Genomic DNA, 15077 nt, shown 5'->3' with positions numbered 1-15077 from the left:
GAGAGAATTTTCCTAACTCCAAAGTGCAGCTAGTTGGTATGTGAGAAGCAATGGTGTAAAAAATACTTTAATACTATTTCAGCAACTTTTGATGTTCATTGTTTTTCTAACAGATAACACTGGTTTGCACACTTTTCAGTGTTAAAACACTTGTGTCAAACTTCTGCCACACAATCAAAGCAGACATCTAGGGCAGTCATGCAAACACAAAAAAGGTTAGGTACCTAGGAAATCATTCAGGAATGAAGACTGAAGCAGACCATAAAAATCATGCAGGTATAAATAAGGCTGCAGTACGTATGTAAGAATGCAGAAATAAGGTACACATATGTCTTAGAATGCAATGCAGCAGCCAAGCTACAGAGAACAGCAAGTCACCCCTCCCCCGCAAAAGGATGCTTGGTAAAGGCTCATGCAACAGGGCAGCTATTTTGGTAGAAATTAATAAGGCTGCTTCCATAAATATAATTAAGCAGTATAATAAGATAACAAGCAGGAATTAGTCATTTTTGAAACAAATAACTAAGTAACATGAAAATGTTGCCCTTTGCAAAGCTCTCTATCTCTCTGTAAAATATAACTTTATTTTACACACACACACACACACACACACACACACACACACACACACACACACACACACACACACACACACACACACACGTGCTTTCTCTTCTGTAAAGGAAGCCTACCCTGCAGACATATATCCAAATCTGCCATCCAGCGGTGCACGGTTCCCACTAAGCGATGGAATCCCACCTAAGAAAAAAAAAATTAAAAAGAAAAAACTGATACAATACAATACTATAACAAAGTAAACAGTGCAAACTACTTTATTACATAAACAAGAGAGAAAGTGGGTTTATGTATAAATTAGGAAGATTTCTGTTCACTAACTTAGAATGCTCCAGTACCGACTACTCTGACAAAAACAGTCACATGCAATCCACAGTCTTCTTTTAATATATTTCAGTAATGTTAATGTAAAAAGTTATATTAGGCCATTTAATTATGAGTAGTATTTTACTATACTTGATCAGCAAAACTGTCAAGTTTTCAGATTTGACCAATGCGCCTTGTTTATTTTTCACAAGTGAGAAAAGGAACAACTTATTTTCATATGTAAAAAAAAAAGAAGAAGAAAAGTACTGTGGAGTTAGGAACTTACTATAAATGTAGACTCGCTGTTGCAGTCCTCACTTCTGGGAAATCCTGCATGCAGGTAGCCTGACTGGCCAGCCTGTCTACCAGAGTTTTATCATCCCTGGGGATTCAGCCAAAACCCTCCTAGCAGGGCCCAAGTGCAGCAGTACTCTATTAAGATGTGAGGTGGCCAAAACCATCTTCTGATCTTTCTTGCCCTAGCAATAACCAGGTAAAGGACTTTGCAGCCAAAGTCTGAGAGGAAACCCTACACCCCAGGTCCAACCCAGACGTCCACAATCTCCCTCTCCGAGGAATAACAACAAACAAAATAACAAAGGGAAGCCTGGTAGGAGAGTAAGAGTAAAGAAAGGACTAGGGAGCCACCCCAAACCACAGGATAAAGAATAAACTGATCAGAACATTGACAAAAAGTCAAAAAGGGAAAGGATGGATGGTATCTGGACTGCAATAGTGAATCTCCCAGAACATCCATATTTACGGCAAAGACAACTGTCCTATGTTCATTACAACATCCACTGCTGCAGTCCTCACATTTTTGGAAGATTCCCATATCAGACAGTACGACAGGTGGATACCAGTGACTAGAAAATAAGGCTATGAAAAGAAAACAAAAGTAGCACTGATCATTGAAATCGCCATACCCAGTGACTACAGTGTGTTGTGTAAAATGAGACACAAAGTCATAAAATATCAGGATCTGCAGGCAGAAATGAGAGCAATGTGGAAGAAAGATACCCATACAGTTACAATAGTAGTAGGAGCAACAGGTCTTATAAAAAATAATCTGCAATTGTATTTATATACGTTACCAATCCATGTAATGCTGTACGAATTGCAGGAGAAGTCATTACAGGGCTCATTGCGGGTGCTGCGAAGAGCACTTATGGGTGACATCAAAGATTGAAACAATACTAATCTCATGAACTTTAATTGTACTTTGACTTAGGAATGGGATCCATTCCCATCATGGTATCAGAAACCCAAAAGATATTGAGAAATTAAAACGAGTGAAGCAATGAGGTCCGAATGGAGAGATAAGTCAGTAAGTAAAGCAGAGTAGTATTGCTGAAATTGAATTCATCCTCATGTCTTGATGAGTGCCATCATGAGGTGGACCCTGTTTTTCACAAAATCTCATCAAGATGACACTGATATGTAGACTGTATTTTATACAGCGTATATCATGGACAGAAGTTGGTCAAACATTAAAAAAAAGACAGCTAGGTATACAAGACCCAGGATAAAAAAGTGCCCAATCCTAGCAGGTGCACTGGTGCCAATATTGGAAAAAATGACAGTGTAGAATCCTCAAAATACAGAAACTTTCCTACAATGGTGCTAGGCCAGGCCCAGAGGGAGGATGGCCGCCCTGTTGTAGAAGGAAGTAGCAGTAAAAAAAAATCACAAAAACTGACAGCAATTCTACTTTCACACACCCTGACCAGGACAGAATATATAGGTTCAAAGTCTTTGCTACCTATAGCACCTTCCACGTTGTTTACTTGGCCCATTTATTATTTCAAAATTTTATGTACTTAAGATGGATAGAATGCTTAGAGAAAAAATAAAGGAACATCTTATCATATTATCAAAGGGAATAAAATTAACACCCTTGCAAAACATGTCATTGCCAGTGGTACTGAGCACACTCAAGTTTTTGGTTATAGGGAGGGTGCACAAGACATTAAGAGGGGGTGACATCAGGAATAGTACTGAGCACCTTGAGTCTAAGGGGATCATTAGACTGAGAGGTGATAGTGGGCATGGACTCAATGATTTGGTTCCTATTAAACTTAAGCTGAAATCTAGGAACCTACGACACTGAATGTCTTTTGCCTTTGTATTATTTTTATGTTTTATATATATACATATATATATATATATATATATATATATATATATATATATATATATATGGGTCTACTTTCTATCACCGAACTTCCGATTCACCAACACACAAGTTACCGACCCCAAACAACCGAAAACACACAACACCACCAACTTAAAAAACCGAACACCACTACACCGACACAAAAAACGTCAACTACACATTGCACACAACAACATATCCACTAACCTTAACCTAAACCCTAACCCTAACGTCCGACACTATCGCACACTTACCCAACCCGCACCCTAACCCTAACTCACTTAACCCACCCCTAAACCTCAACACCGTCACTATCGCACACTTACCCTACCTGCACCCTAACCCTAACTCACTTAACCCACCCCTAAACCTCAACACCGTCACTATCGCACACTTACCCTACCTGCACCCTAACCCTAACTCACTTAACCCACCCTAAAACATTCAGCCCGTCACTCGCACACTCACTCCACCCGCATTCTAACCCTGACACACTTAACCCTTCCCTACACTGCTCTACGTCACTTCCACACACTTACCTTACCGGAACCCTTAGTCCGACACTACCGCACACTCACCTTTCCCACACCCTAACCTAAAATCCCTCACTATCGTACACTTACCTGTCCACTCCCCAATCCTAAATCTTTCACTTTCGCACACTTACCGGATCGCACTCACACGCTGCCGTTGTCGGTCTCTCAGCTGTCGGGATATCGCGTTTTCGGTAACCTACCTGTTCGGTCGTTCCGTCTCGGTCTTCCGGGTGTCGGTGACATGGCGCTTCGGTTATTCGAAGTAGACCCATATATATATATATATATATATATATATATATATATATATATATATATATATATATATATATATATATATATATATATCTGTTACATATGCATTTTTATGAATGTATTATGATTTCTGTACTTAGGTGCTATGCATATGCTTTTATGAGACTGTTTAAATAATTTGAGTGCCTTAATGTCACATGATTAATCAGGGGAGGTAGTATATTGTATTTAAACTGAGTTTTTTTTAGTCTGACAGACATTACCTGAAGAAGCACCTTAGTCTGTGAAAGTGTTTGTGGTGTCGACAATAAAAGTTTTTTGTTGAAACTGGACGTTTTGGAGTCCCTATGTCTTGCTGCATGACTATAAGTAGTCAAAACTTTTTCATATGACATAAGAATGTCATTTGGTCTTGATAAATGTGCAAAAGCAACCTTTAAAGCAGGAAAATTGCAGCACCAAGAAAACATCAGTTTGGGACAAGAATGTGATATAAAAGAACTTGAGCAAGAGGGAGTTTATAAATATTTGGGAATTGATGAAGGATCAACAATAAAACATGAACAAATGTGAATAAAACTTAGTAAGGAATACTTTAGAAGACTTAAATTAATCCTGAAAACAGAGTTGATATCTAGGAACAAAATTCAAGCTACAAACCAATTTCTTCTTCCTGTCCTAACTGACTGGCCATAAAAGGTGTTGGATAGATTAGACAGAAAACAAGAAGGATGATTCATGCTCACCAAATGATTTATAAAAATCACTGCATATCAAGATTATATACTCCCTGTTCCAAAGGAGGTATGGGCCTCCTTGAAATTGATCACATGTATAGATCTGCAATCAAGGGACTGTGCACATATCCGCTGACCTCATAAGATCCAACTGTAGTGAAAGTTTTAAAACTTAAGGAGAATAAATCTAAGATGACTTCCCTTCTCAGCAGAAGCATATCGGTATCACGCAGGAATGGAAATCAAACTCGAAGTAGATAAAAATCAAGCAGCAACTGAATGTGCCAAAAAACAAAAGAAATAATATAAGGTGAAGGATCAGATGAGAAGGTAGAAAAATTTGGAAAATCCATAAGTATAGTTGCAAGTATAGAAAACTCCTGGAAGAACCTCATGTTGATCAGGATCAAACGCAGGAATGGTTAAGGAGAGGCGAATTCAAACCAAAAGATGAAAGGTTAATACTGATAGTCCAAGATGGTGGGCTAGTTGGTTTACAAATTCCATTGAACATGTGGGAGAAATAGACAAATGTAGGTTTTTTACAACAGAATTGGAAACAGTCGCACACCTTGTTGCCGGTTGTGACATATCAATGGCAGAAGGACTGTATACTGAAAGCATAATAATGTGGCAAGATTGTTGCACTGGGGATTGTGCAAACATTATAATACTGAAGTAGCTGAAAAACACTGGAAAAAATGAGCCGCAAAGCATCATAGAAAATTATTAAGTCTACATCACATGGGATCACCCATTAACAACAGTTCAAAAGACAGCGGTCCATGAAAAGAAGACAAAAGTATCTTTAATAACTGAAATCATTACACTCAGTGACTACAGTGTCTTGCATATAGACACAAAGTCATAAAATATCAATATTTGCAAGGAGAAACAAGAGCAATGTGGAAGATAGATACCCAAACAGTTTCAACAGTAGTAGGAACAATGGGTCTTATAAAAAAGAATTTACAATCGTAATTAGATATGTTACCTATACATGTAACTCCATACGAATTGCAGAAGGATTCATTACTGGGCACACTGCAGATACTGCAAAGAGCACGTTTGGCTGACATCAAAGATTGAACTAATACTAATTTCATGAACTTTAATTGTACTTTGACTTAGGAATGGGGTCCATTCCCGTCATTGTATTGGGAACCCAAAAGATATGGAGAAACTAAAAAAAAAAAAAAAAGTGAGAAGCAATTTCCTTTAAAGGAATTCTAAGAGGCAGGATCCCTTTTAAAAACTGCTTAAAAGAAGAGACTAGACAATAAGGGTGGGTACATATTTAGACAAGCTGAAATGGTAGCAGCATGCACTTTGAAAGCTGTATAAGCTATGTTAGATTTGTAAAGGCCTGTCAGGTACTCCAGGACTGTAGTCAGTTTATCTGGGTCAAGGTTCCTGGATTGGCATATTTTCTATTTAGCAAGGTATGTTTTCTAGTATATAGTTTCCTAGCTTCCCTCATAATATTAAGCATGTCATCTGCATGCATGAACCCACATGGGATGAATGTGAAATAATCCAAGCCCTCAGCCTTAGAGTGGTCAGGTCAGGCTGCAAAAGGGGCCCTTTGTTCTTAGCAGGTTTGCATGCTGAATCAGAGGTCACCAGTTTTCTTCTGCTAAGCTGTTCAGCAGAGAGACACAGTGTTGCTTTGAGCAAAAAGGTTCTATCAAAATCAATTATGGCTATTCCTAGTACCCTGGGGATCAAGGGTCCTGGAAGAAATGTGTTAAGAAACAGACCTGTCTAATTTAGGGAGAAAGCATCTATTTCCCAAGTTCCTGGAGTTGCTGTCCCGTAGAAGAACTTATTCAGCTACACGTTTACATAACAGGCTAACAAGTCCATTGTTCGTCATGCCACATCCTGGTCAGATCCAGAAACACATTACTGTGGAGCATCCTTTCCTAGGGCTACTTGAGATCTTCTCAGCTTGTCTGCCAGAACATTTTGTAGAGAAAGAATATACACTTGCAACAAGAGTCATTCCTACCTCCGTGTGTATTTCACAGGCCTGCATGGCTAGTCTATATTGCAGATATGAATGAGTGCCTGTTTATTTATGTACCACAAGACTGGGGTATTGTTGAGACTTACCTGTACAACACCCTCCTTTAAGGTATGCGTGAAAGCCTTGAAGGTTAGGATAGCCTCTATTGTTGCTTTTTTACATTTATGCATTTTTCTTCTCATCCTGTCTTCCAAGGTGTGAGGAATCTGGGGCAAGTTACATTACGGTTGTAGTGCTTTAACCAGCCCTCTCTCGTTCTGAATGCATTGTTGTATCTGTCATTAGCTCTCCTTTCCAATGCATGGCAGCAGTGGAAGTCAGTCTCTAATGAGTGGGTGTGCTAACAGTATCTGTTCCTAAAACACCACTTGAGCTGCTTCATATTATTTATTTATTTTTGTTTGCCAGGATAGTGCACTGATCAATACTGACCAATTTCAATACAGAAATGTAGGCAACAACAGAGTAGTTCAGACTAATTCCATAGAAAAAAAACACAGCGCAGTGTACAATAGAGCAGAGCATAATGTACAATAAATACAGTTGTTTCTAAATTGTCAGTCTTCACTGAATCTTGAGAGAGGCGAGAAGAGATTTGGAAAGGAAATAGGTTAGGTGATCTGGCCTGTGTTGAATCAGGAATCAGGCTTGGATGAAAAAGTGATTTTTTGAGTTACATTATGAATTTGGAATAAGTGTTGATTTCCTTAATGTTGATGGGGAGAGCTTACCAAAGAGTTGATGGCGAGAGAAGAAAGCATGTGCAGTTTGATTCTAGGGATAATGAGAGTTGGAGTGGTTTGTGAGTAGTATCTCAGGTTGTATGAGTTTTTTTTTCTTGAAGTCCAACTGGAAGGGGAGTAAATGTGCGAAGCTGGAGTAGTTTGTAGAGCTGTAATCCTAAAAGTAGGTTAGATTTTTGTTTTAAGGGTAGTCTTTTGTTTTTTTCTAGAGTGATACAGAGAAGTGAGTTTGTAATGAATGTGAAGATGCTGTTAGGGACAGTCTGGTATGTGGCAATGTTTTTCTTGGAGGCATAAGAAAAAAATGGGAGCCCATATTCAAGTTGAGAAAGGAGAACTCCTTTGCCAATGACTGCTATTGCGGGCTGGTATAGAAAAGGGGAAATCTTTCTGGCCCAGAAAAGGAGGGAGTTTATTTTGGCTTTCCCTTTTTCTATGTAGAAACAGAAGCAGACAGGCCCATGGCACCATAAAAAATCTAGCATGCTTTGTAGCCCGGCAACCTGACTAACTCCCTTACTTTAATTTCTCTTTTCTGCAAAATGTTTTGCAAAATTAATTGTGGGATGGCTCAATTTGCATCTGGAAGGAAGGTAGGCACCCAAGAAGACTAAGTTCTTCGGGGGAGTAAGGTTCAACTTTGCTGTACTAATGCCAAGACCAGATTCCTGAAACAATTCACTGTGAACTCTAAAGCCTTATGAATCTCCTGCAGAGAATCCAATAGGATGAGGCAATCATCTAGACAGAGCAAAATTTGGATCCCATTTTATCCTGCAATAGGCAATTACAAGAGTCATACATTTTGCATAGACTCTGGAAAGAGAAGAAAAGCCAAACACTAAAGATGAAAACTGAAAATGTGTCCCAATGAGCACATCAGAGAAATTTTCTGAGGTTTTTGGGTATGAAAACATGCAGGCAGACATCCTTTAGGTCCAGAATGGTCAGGGCATGAACTGTGATGAGTGATAAAAGGGTTCAGAGAGTTAATATTTTATTTTTTTTTTAACATCTTAAAAATGACGTAGGTACACACACAAAATTAGAGTAAAACAATAAAACACAATGGCATTACAACTTAACAACACTTCCATTTTTATTTTTATGCAGTACACTTAAGTCTTCTTTTTATCACTTTTCATTCACTCCAGCATTGCATAACTTGCTCAACGCCTGCCTTCCCTTAAATTTCATTTATCCTTCTCCTGAATGTTATCTTGCACATACTGTTCCTAAAAATTCCATTTATTTCTTTGAAATTTACTCCATCCCATTTTAAAGATACCACCTCCAGTTCTTTTACCTCATTTAGAATAATCAATGCTTCAGTTACAATTGGCTACGACTTAGATTTCCATTATCTAGCAACTACTTTTTTGGCAGCCAATAGCATTAAACGTAGTAAGGCCTTACTATGTCTAGGCAATTCAGATCCTGTGTCCCAGCTACAAAACAACATTCCCCTAGGTGCAACCACTTAAAAGGACTCTGTATGGAATTTTTAAAATCTAGAAACTCTTTATACCCCTCCCAAAAAAAAGCACTCACATTCTCAATTACATTTCTCTTTCTCATAACAATTCCAGCATTTGCCATCTACCCAAGAAAAAATACTCTTGATTTCTGTATGGGGTACAAAAATACCTTTGCAAACATTTCCATTTAAAAATCCTAAACCTTCTAGAGTTGGTTCCATATTTGAGAGCCATATGGATGTCCTCCTACTGCTCCTTTGTAAATTGCCTTGGTAATCTCTCTTCACATTCTTTTAAAACTTGTTAAGCCTGATTCTTACAACCATCATGCAATATTTTGTATACTCTACTAATTATCCCCTTTTTAAACAGTAACTTGTGTTCTAAACTAAAAACTCAACCAGAGTTGGTCTTTCACTTAGCACTACCCTATCCCTTTCCCATTGCCTATACTCTCTTACCAATCCCTGATACAGAAATCAGTCTCTAACCTATACTCCAAACATCTGCTTGGCCTCATCCACTGTATTACCTTTTCCTCCCTAATTACTTGCTCCCAATATTTTGGTTCCTTTGTTAATTTCTGTCAGTGAATCCCTGCCCCCCTTACCTATTTTCTACAACCCTGCTTACAGTCATCTCTATTATTAAACTCTTCTTTCTCTATTCTTATGTTGTCTTACATTTTGGAATTCTTTCTACTACTTTATGAATATCATATTTTACATGTTTGTTGTTATTCTCATTAAGGGCTTGCATCTAAAATCCTGCGTGTCCTTATATTTGAATTCTACCTCTGTTTCATCAGTACTCCTTTCCGCATTTGTTTATAAATGATTGCTTGAGTTATGCAAATGAGCCATAACTACGTAGCTCTAAAGTATTCCTTTAAATCAGGTAATCCTAAACCGCTTTGTTCATTGGGGAGAATCAGCTTGTCCTAGTAAACTCTTGCTTTCTTCCCCTCCCAACACAGAAGGTGCTATAAGAGATCTGGGAACACAGGTTGACAGCAACCTCTCTTTTGACCACCACATTGCCACTGGGGTCAGAAAGTCCTTCTATGTGGCACATCTCATTACTAAAGGTTTTGGATACAGGAAGAAAGAGGTCATTGTCTCCCTCTACTCTTTCCTCATTAGGCCAGTCATAGAGTACAATGCCCCATTTGGCATGTACCTCACTAAACACCTGCAACAACTGGTGAGGCTGCAAAAGTACCTCCCAATGAGGATCCTAGGCCTTAAACATTTGTCCTATATGGGCAGACTAAAAAAAGTCCAACTATTCTCTGTCTCATATCACCTATTTAGAGGTGATCTCTGCTTGACTTACAAAGTCATGTCTGACCCAGCTCTGTTAGAAATGCTGCATCTAAGGAAATCTCAACCCCTCCGCACCACATGCTCAAGAGACCGCAACCTCATTACCACAATCAACAGAACATGCTGGAGGGACAGGTTCATAACCCAGAGACTGCCCATGCTATGGAATATACTTCCCATACATGTCAAGCAGAGCACCTCACTGGCCCTCTTCAAGAGGAATCTTGATGAGTGGATGGGAAATAGAAAATTCATCCTAGGGATCACTCCAGTGGCTTTACTCGACAAAGGCACTGGGAACTAAGGTCAGGTGGCACGATGCCAGGGTAATCCTATGGGCTAGGCTTGTAAAGGTTCCAGGGCCATTAGTCTAGTACACACCTATGAACCTAATAAGTCTTTGTTAATTATCATGCGCAACTTCTGGTTAAAAAAATGCTTGACCCATATATAAACTAAAGGGAAAAAACATTTTCACTGTTTCTATCTTACTATATATACCCATAATCAAGAGCTTCTAGCTTCTCAGTCTTTATAATATATTTTGTTTAGTCTCTTATAACACATCCTTAGCAGCCTTATCAGAATCCTTTTTAATCCATTTACTTAAATACTTCACCTTATAATTTCTAAATAAATATGGGTGATGCCTGACCAAGTCATGCATGAGTACATAGTTGCACTGCTCTAGCCTTTGTTTTATTTTATCTTCATCTGTTTTGTATCCTGAAAAAACTTGAAGCAGTCTCAAAGTTCCACAACACCAAAATGTACTTTTTTATATTTATCAAATGCAGAATAATATCATCGACAAATACAGCTAACGTTTCTTTATTACCATATCAGTTACATACTTGAACTTGTAAGTCTCTTAGTTTCTTTGCTAATAGTTCTATATATAAAGCAAATAAAAAAGGGGAACAGGACATCCCTGCCTGGATCTTCTGTTCAACCACAGCTCATCAGACAGAAACCCTGACACTTCAATTCTCACCTCTGACCCTTCATATATCCTCCTTATCAATTCCATTATTTTATAAGGGAAACCAAATGCTACCATTGTCCTACTCATAAAATCCCAGCTGACTCTATCAAATGCTTTTTCTGTATCAAGACGTACAAGCAGTAGTAGCATTTTTCTTACTCTCTACTTCCCTCTGAATCAACACTGTTCTAGTCATGCTGTCAAATGCTTGCCTCCCTTCCACAAAACCACACAGATCCATATCTATCACTTTTGGAAACATTTACCATTCTCTTAGTATAGACATAAATACTTTATAATTGTGGTTTAAATTTGAAATGTGTGTATATGAAGCTGGGTCTGAAGGGCATTTACCCTTTTGGGTAATAAAGCCACCATAGTCTTATACGAAGAAGCTGGCACAGCCCCCCCCTAAAATATTTTTAAACAAGATCTTCCAGATCTTTATTACTTTTCCTTCCCAGTTTTCAAGCTTTCATAGAAATACCATCTGTTCCGGGAGAAGTCCCTGTTAACCAGTTACACATCACTATTTTATCGCATCCCTCCATATCTTAGCTATTTAATTCTTGAGCCTCATCTTCCTCTAATCCTTGCATAATTAAGCCTTCCATAAATATTTCTAGCTGTGCCTTTTCTTGGGTTTCACATGCTTCATACAATTTTTCATAGAATTTCCAAACTACCTCTAATACCGCTACAGGACCTCTGGGCTATTGCTCTTGTTATACGCTCCCTAATAAGCTCCCATATCCTCATGACCTTCTACACGGCCACGATTGAAAGCACACGGACTAACATCACAGTCTGGTACAGAAACTGCTTATATGCAGATCGCAAGGCATTAGAGAAGGCTGTAAAGCACTCCAGAAAAATCACAGGATCAACCCCTCAGTCCTTACAGGACCTTTACTCTTGCAGATGCTATGGCAGGGTCGTGAAACTGATAAGGGATGAATACCATCCCGCATATGGACTGTTCCACCTCCTGTCTTTGGGGAAATGATACAGAAGCATCAGGTATAGAACATCAAGATTCCAGAATAGTTTCTTTTCACAAGCGATCAGACTGTTGAACAACTAACCTTAACAATGTCAACATTCCCTCAGTTCGTGAGGACATCATAAGTGTAATATGATTGTCTTTACTGTCGTATAATTAAATTATTATATTTATCTAAGTTAAGCAATCTGAAGTAAATTATTACTTGCACAAGTATGTGAACTGTGAATTATGCTATGCTGCTATCCTATCTTAAAAATGGTGGTGGGTAAGTTATCTATGTGTGTATTTATATCTCCACTGTCTAGAATTTCTTCTGTTATATGCATCCTTCACCATCTTGTGAAAACTGTTTTCAATGCACATGAGCCTGAAGCAAAGACATTTCATCCAATGATACACTGCATTTTTTGATCTGAATGACAACAAAGTTTACTTTGAAGTTGGCAACAACAATTTCTACTTTCTGTTGTCTAAGTGAATGAGCTAAGACTTTTTTGTGCTCCGGAGCTGATATAAAATACTTGCTTAACAGTAGCCTTTCTAAATGTATGTATATTATCCAAATGCTCCCTTAATTCCCTTTAGTACTGAGCAATTTTTCCTCTTCTTGTTCTGCAAGATTCCCCTTCTTGTGCAATATTTTAACCTTTGCTAATCCCTCTAAATAATTCCTATTAGTTCTTTTCCACCTCTCTCTCTCTCTTACTCTTATTTCTAGAATATATTGGAAATCCATTTTCATTTTATCCCACTCCCTATCTATCCCTTCTGAAGAAATTCCTGTTTTCCCTAATAACTCTCATATCATTTCCATTGCCCATTCCTTAAATTCCTATCTTTTCTACTTATACCTTGGAAAGCACCAGTGTCTCATTTTTATTTTATTATCCTGCATAATTATCTTAGTCTTTATTGATGTATGACCTGAAATAGTTATTAGATGTGTTTTAGAGCTTTCAAGTATATACCCATGCTTCTGTGAAATGTAACTTCTAGCAAATATTCATGCTACTGTGAAATATATGTTTATTCAGCCAAATTCTTGTACCTCAGAGAATAATACGTAAATTATGCCTGAGTTCCTGCTACTGAATCCACACAAATATTCTCATACATTTCTTCATAAATCAACCATACTTTATTATATTGTCCTTTCTATGTCCCCTGGTATAGCCTCATTATACAAATCAGGTTGCAGTCCCCACATACAAATAATATACCCTGCAAAAAATGAATTATTTTTCTCCAAATTCTCTTAAGCTCCATAAAAGTAGTTTTAGGTGGAATTTAGGTACAAGCCAGTGTAATACTCTCTCCCTGACAATAACTACCACTTGTTACAAAAAAAAAAAAATCTATGAAGATTGTCTTTTTTTCTCTTCTATCATTTTGGTGCCTTCTCACATTATTACTTTGATTTACTTTGTGCCTGATATCTCTGATGGATGTACATTCTGAAATCCTTTATTTGCCAAATTCTCATGCATATTTCAATCTAAATGCATCACTTGTAGCACTGCTATTTGCAACCTATATGTATTAATATAATTCAGAACTCTCTGTTTTCTGTCTATACCTGCACTGTTATTTACATTCCATGATAATATTGACAAGGCAGCCATTCTTTTATAATGCTATTGCTTTCACATACACTGTATGAGAGTAATTTTACATATGTTTTCAGCTTGCAATGTACATGCACACATTAATGTTTAGCAGGCTGAACTTGTACGTAGTTCCTCTTTCTGATCTGTGTTTGAACCCATGTCATATTTTCTCTTTTAATAAAAAATTCTCATGAAACAAAAAACTAAATACATTTTAAATCCCAACCCTATTAACAGCACACACACACACACACACACACAACTATATACACTTTCCAGAAAGAGAGGTTACCTCACCATATAGGGGAAGTTACCCCAAACAGATAGTTGCACCCACAGGTTTTACTTATTCTAAGGTCAGGCTTAACCAAGTGGAAAGTGCATGTTACAGCTTGTGTTATCTCTTGCACATATGGCATATGTCCTTATCCTATCTGTATCTCTCGCCAGGTGTGAAAAAAAAAACTTGCAATAAGTAACTCAGTAAACTAAATTTTAGCCTTAAGAAAAGGGCACTGTCAACTACAAATTCAACTAAATTGTGCACTGTTATATGCATTGGAGTTTTAAGGCTGCTGGGAATGCAACTACTTGCACAAGTATTCACTTCTCAGAGGTTCACACTTTGTTCTTTTTCCCTGAATTGCCTGCCAGTTCCATTCTAAACACTAATTATAATATTTCTTATAAAATGACTCAGAAAACATTGTTTAGTTCATCTTTGCTTAATTCCTTACACACACAGACTAATCATCTCAAACTCAAAACATTTGCTGATAGGGAAAAAACAGCTAATAGCTGTACAAATGCAAGACAGGACTCTAATAATTATTTTAGAGGTCACTAGTCAGACCTCTTATGACTAATTACTTGCACCTGGTTTTGTTCCTTGTTATCAACTAAAAAAACAGGTGCTAATGGAGAAATAAACAGCTTTGTTCAAATACTACAAAAGTACCAAGTTTCATGGATTCTCTTTTCTAGTCTGTTTACTTAGAATAAAAATCTCCTTGATTGCAGTGTAAACTAAAAACATCAGTCTAGACTTCAGCTGGTATAAAAACACATTGGAACATCTCTAATCAATCTGCTACTTAGTGTACAGTCATCTTCTTCAGTCTTGAATTGCGATATTTAATACACACAGAATATTATCAACATACTTTTACATCCTCCAAAGATCACATTATATTGCTTAACTCCAACAGTTTTCTTGTTGCAGTGTAAAGCTTGGATACACTAACTTAAAGAAAAAGCATTTTCTTACTTGAATATTATAAGCATAAACAACAATCACTGATAAGGCACCCCACCTCATATTTAACTTACCTCTGACACT

At 37.6% G+C, this 15077-nt stretch overlaps 1 protein-coding gene across 6 annotated transcripts in view; it reads right to left on the bottom strand.

The window, feature by feature from the left end:
* Positions 1–15077, bottom strand: part of CEP164 (centrosomal protein 164) — a 1424585-nt gene that overhangs the window by 192216 nt on the left and 1217292 nt on the right. For all 6 annotated transcript variants that reach the window (XM_044080950.1, XM_044080952.1, XM_044080951.1 and 3 more), the window contains one exon: positions 693–759. In XM_044080950.1, the coding sequence (XP_043936885.1) occupies positions 693–759 (67 nt within the window). The remainder of the gene's footprint in view (positions 1–692; positions 760–15077) is intronic.

The sequence above is a fragment of the Protopterus annectens genome, chromosome 8.part0 (assembly GCF_019279795.1).
Source record: "Protopterus annectens isolate FY-2018-M chromosome 8.part0, PAN1.0, whole genome shotgun sequence".
In the NCBI taxonomy this organism is placed as follows: Eukaryota; Metazoa; Chordata; order Ceratodontiformes; family Protopteridae; genus Protopterus; species Protopterus annectens.
The sequence above is the reverse complement of the archived record's forward strand: the minus strand, read 5'-3'. Positions and strand labels throughout refer to the sequence as shown.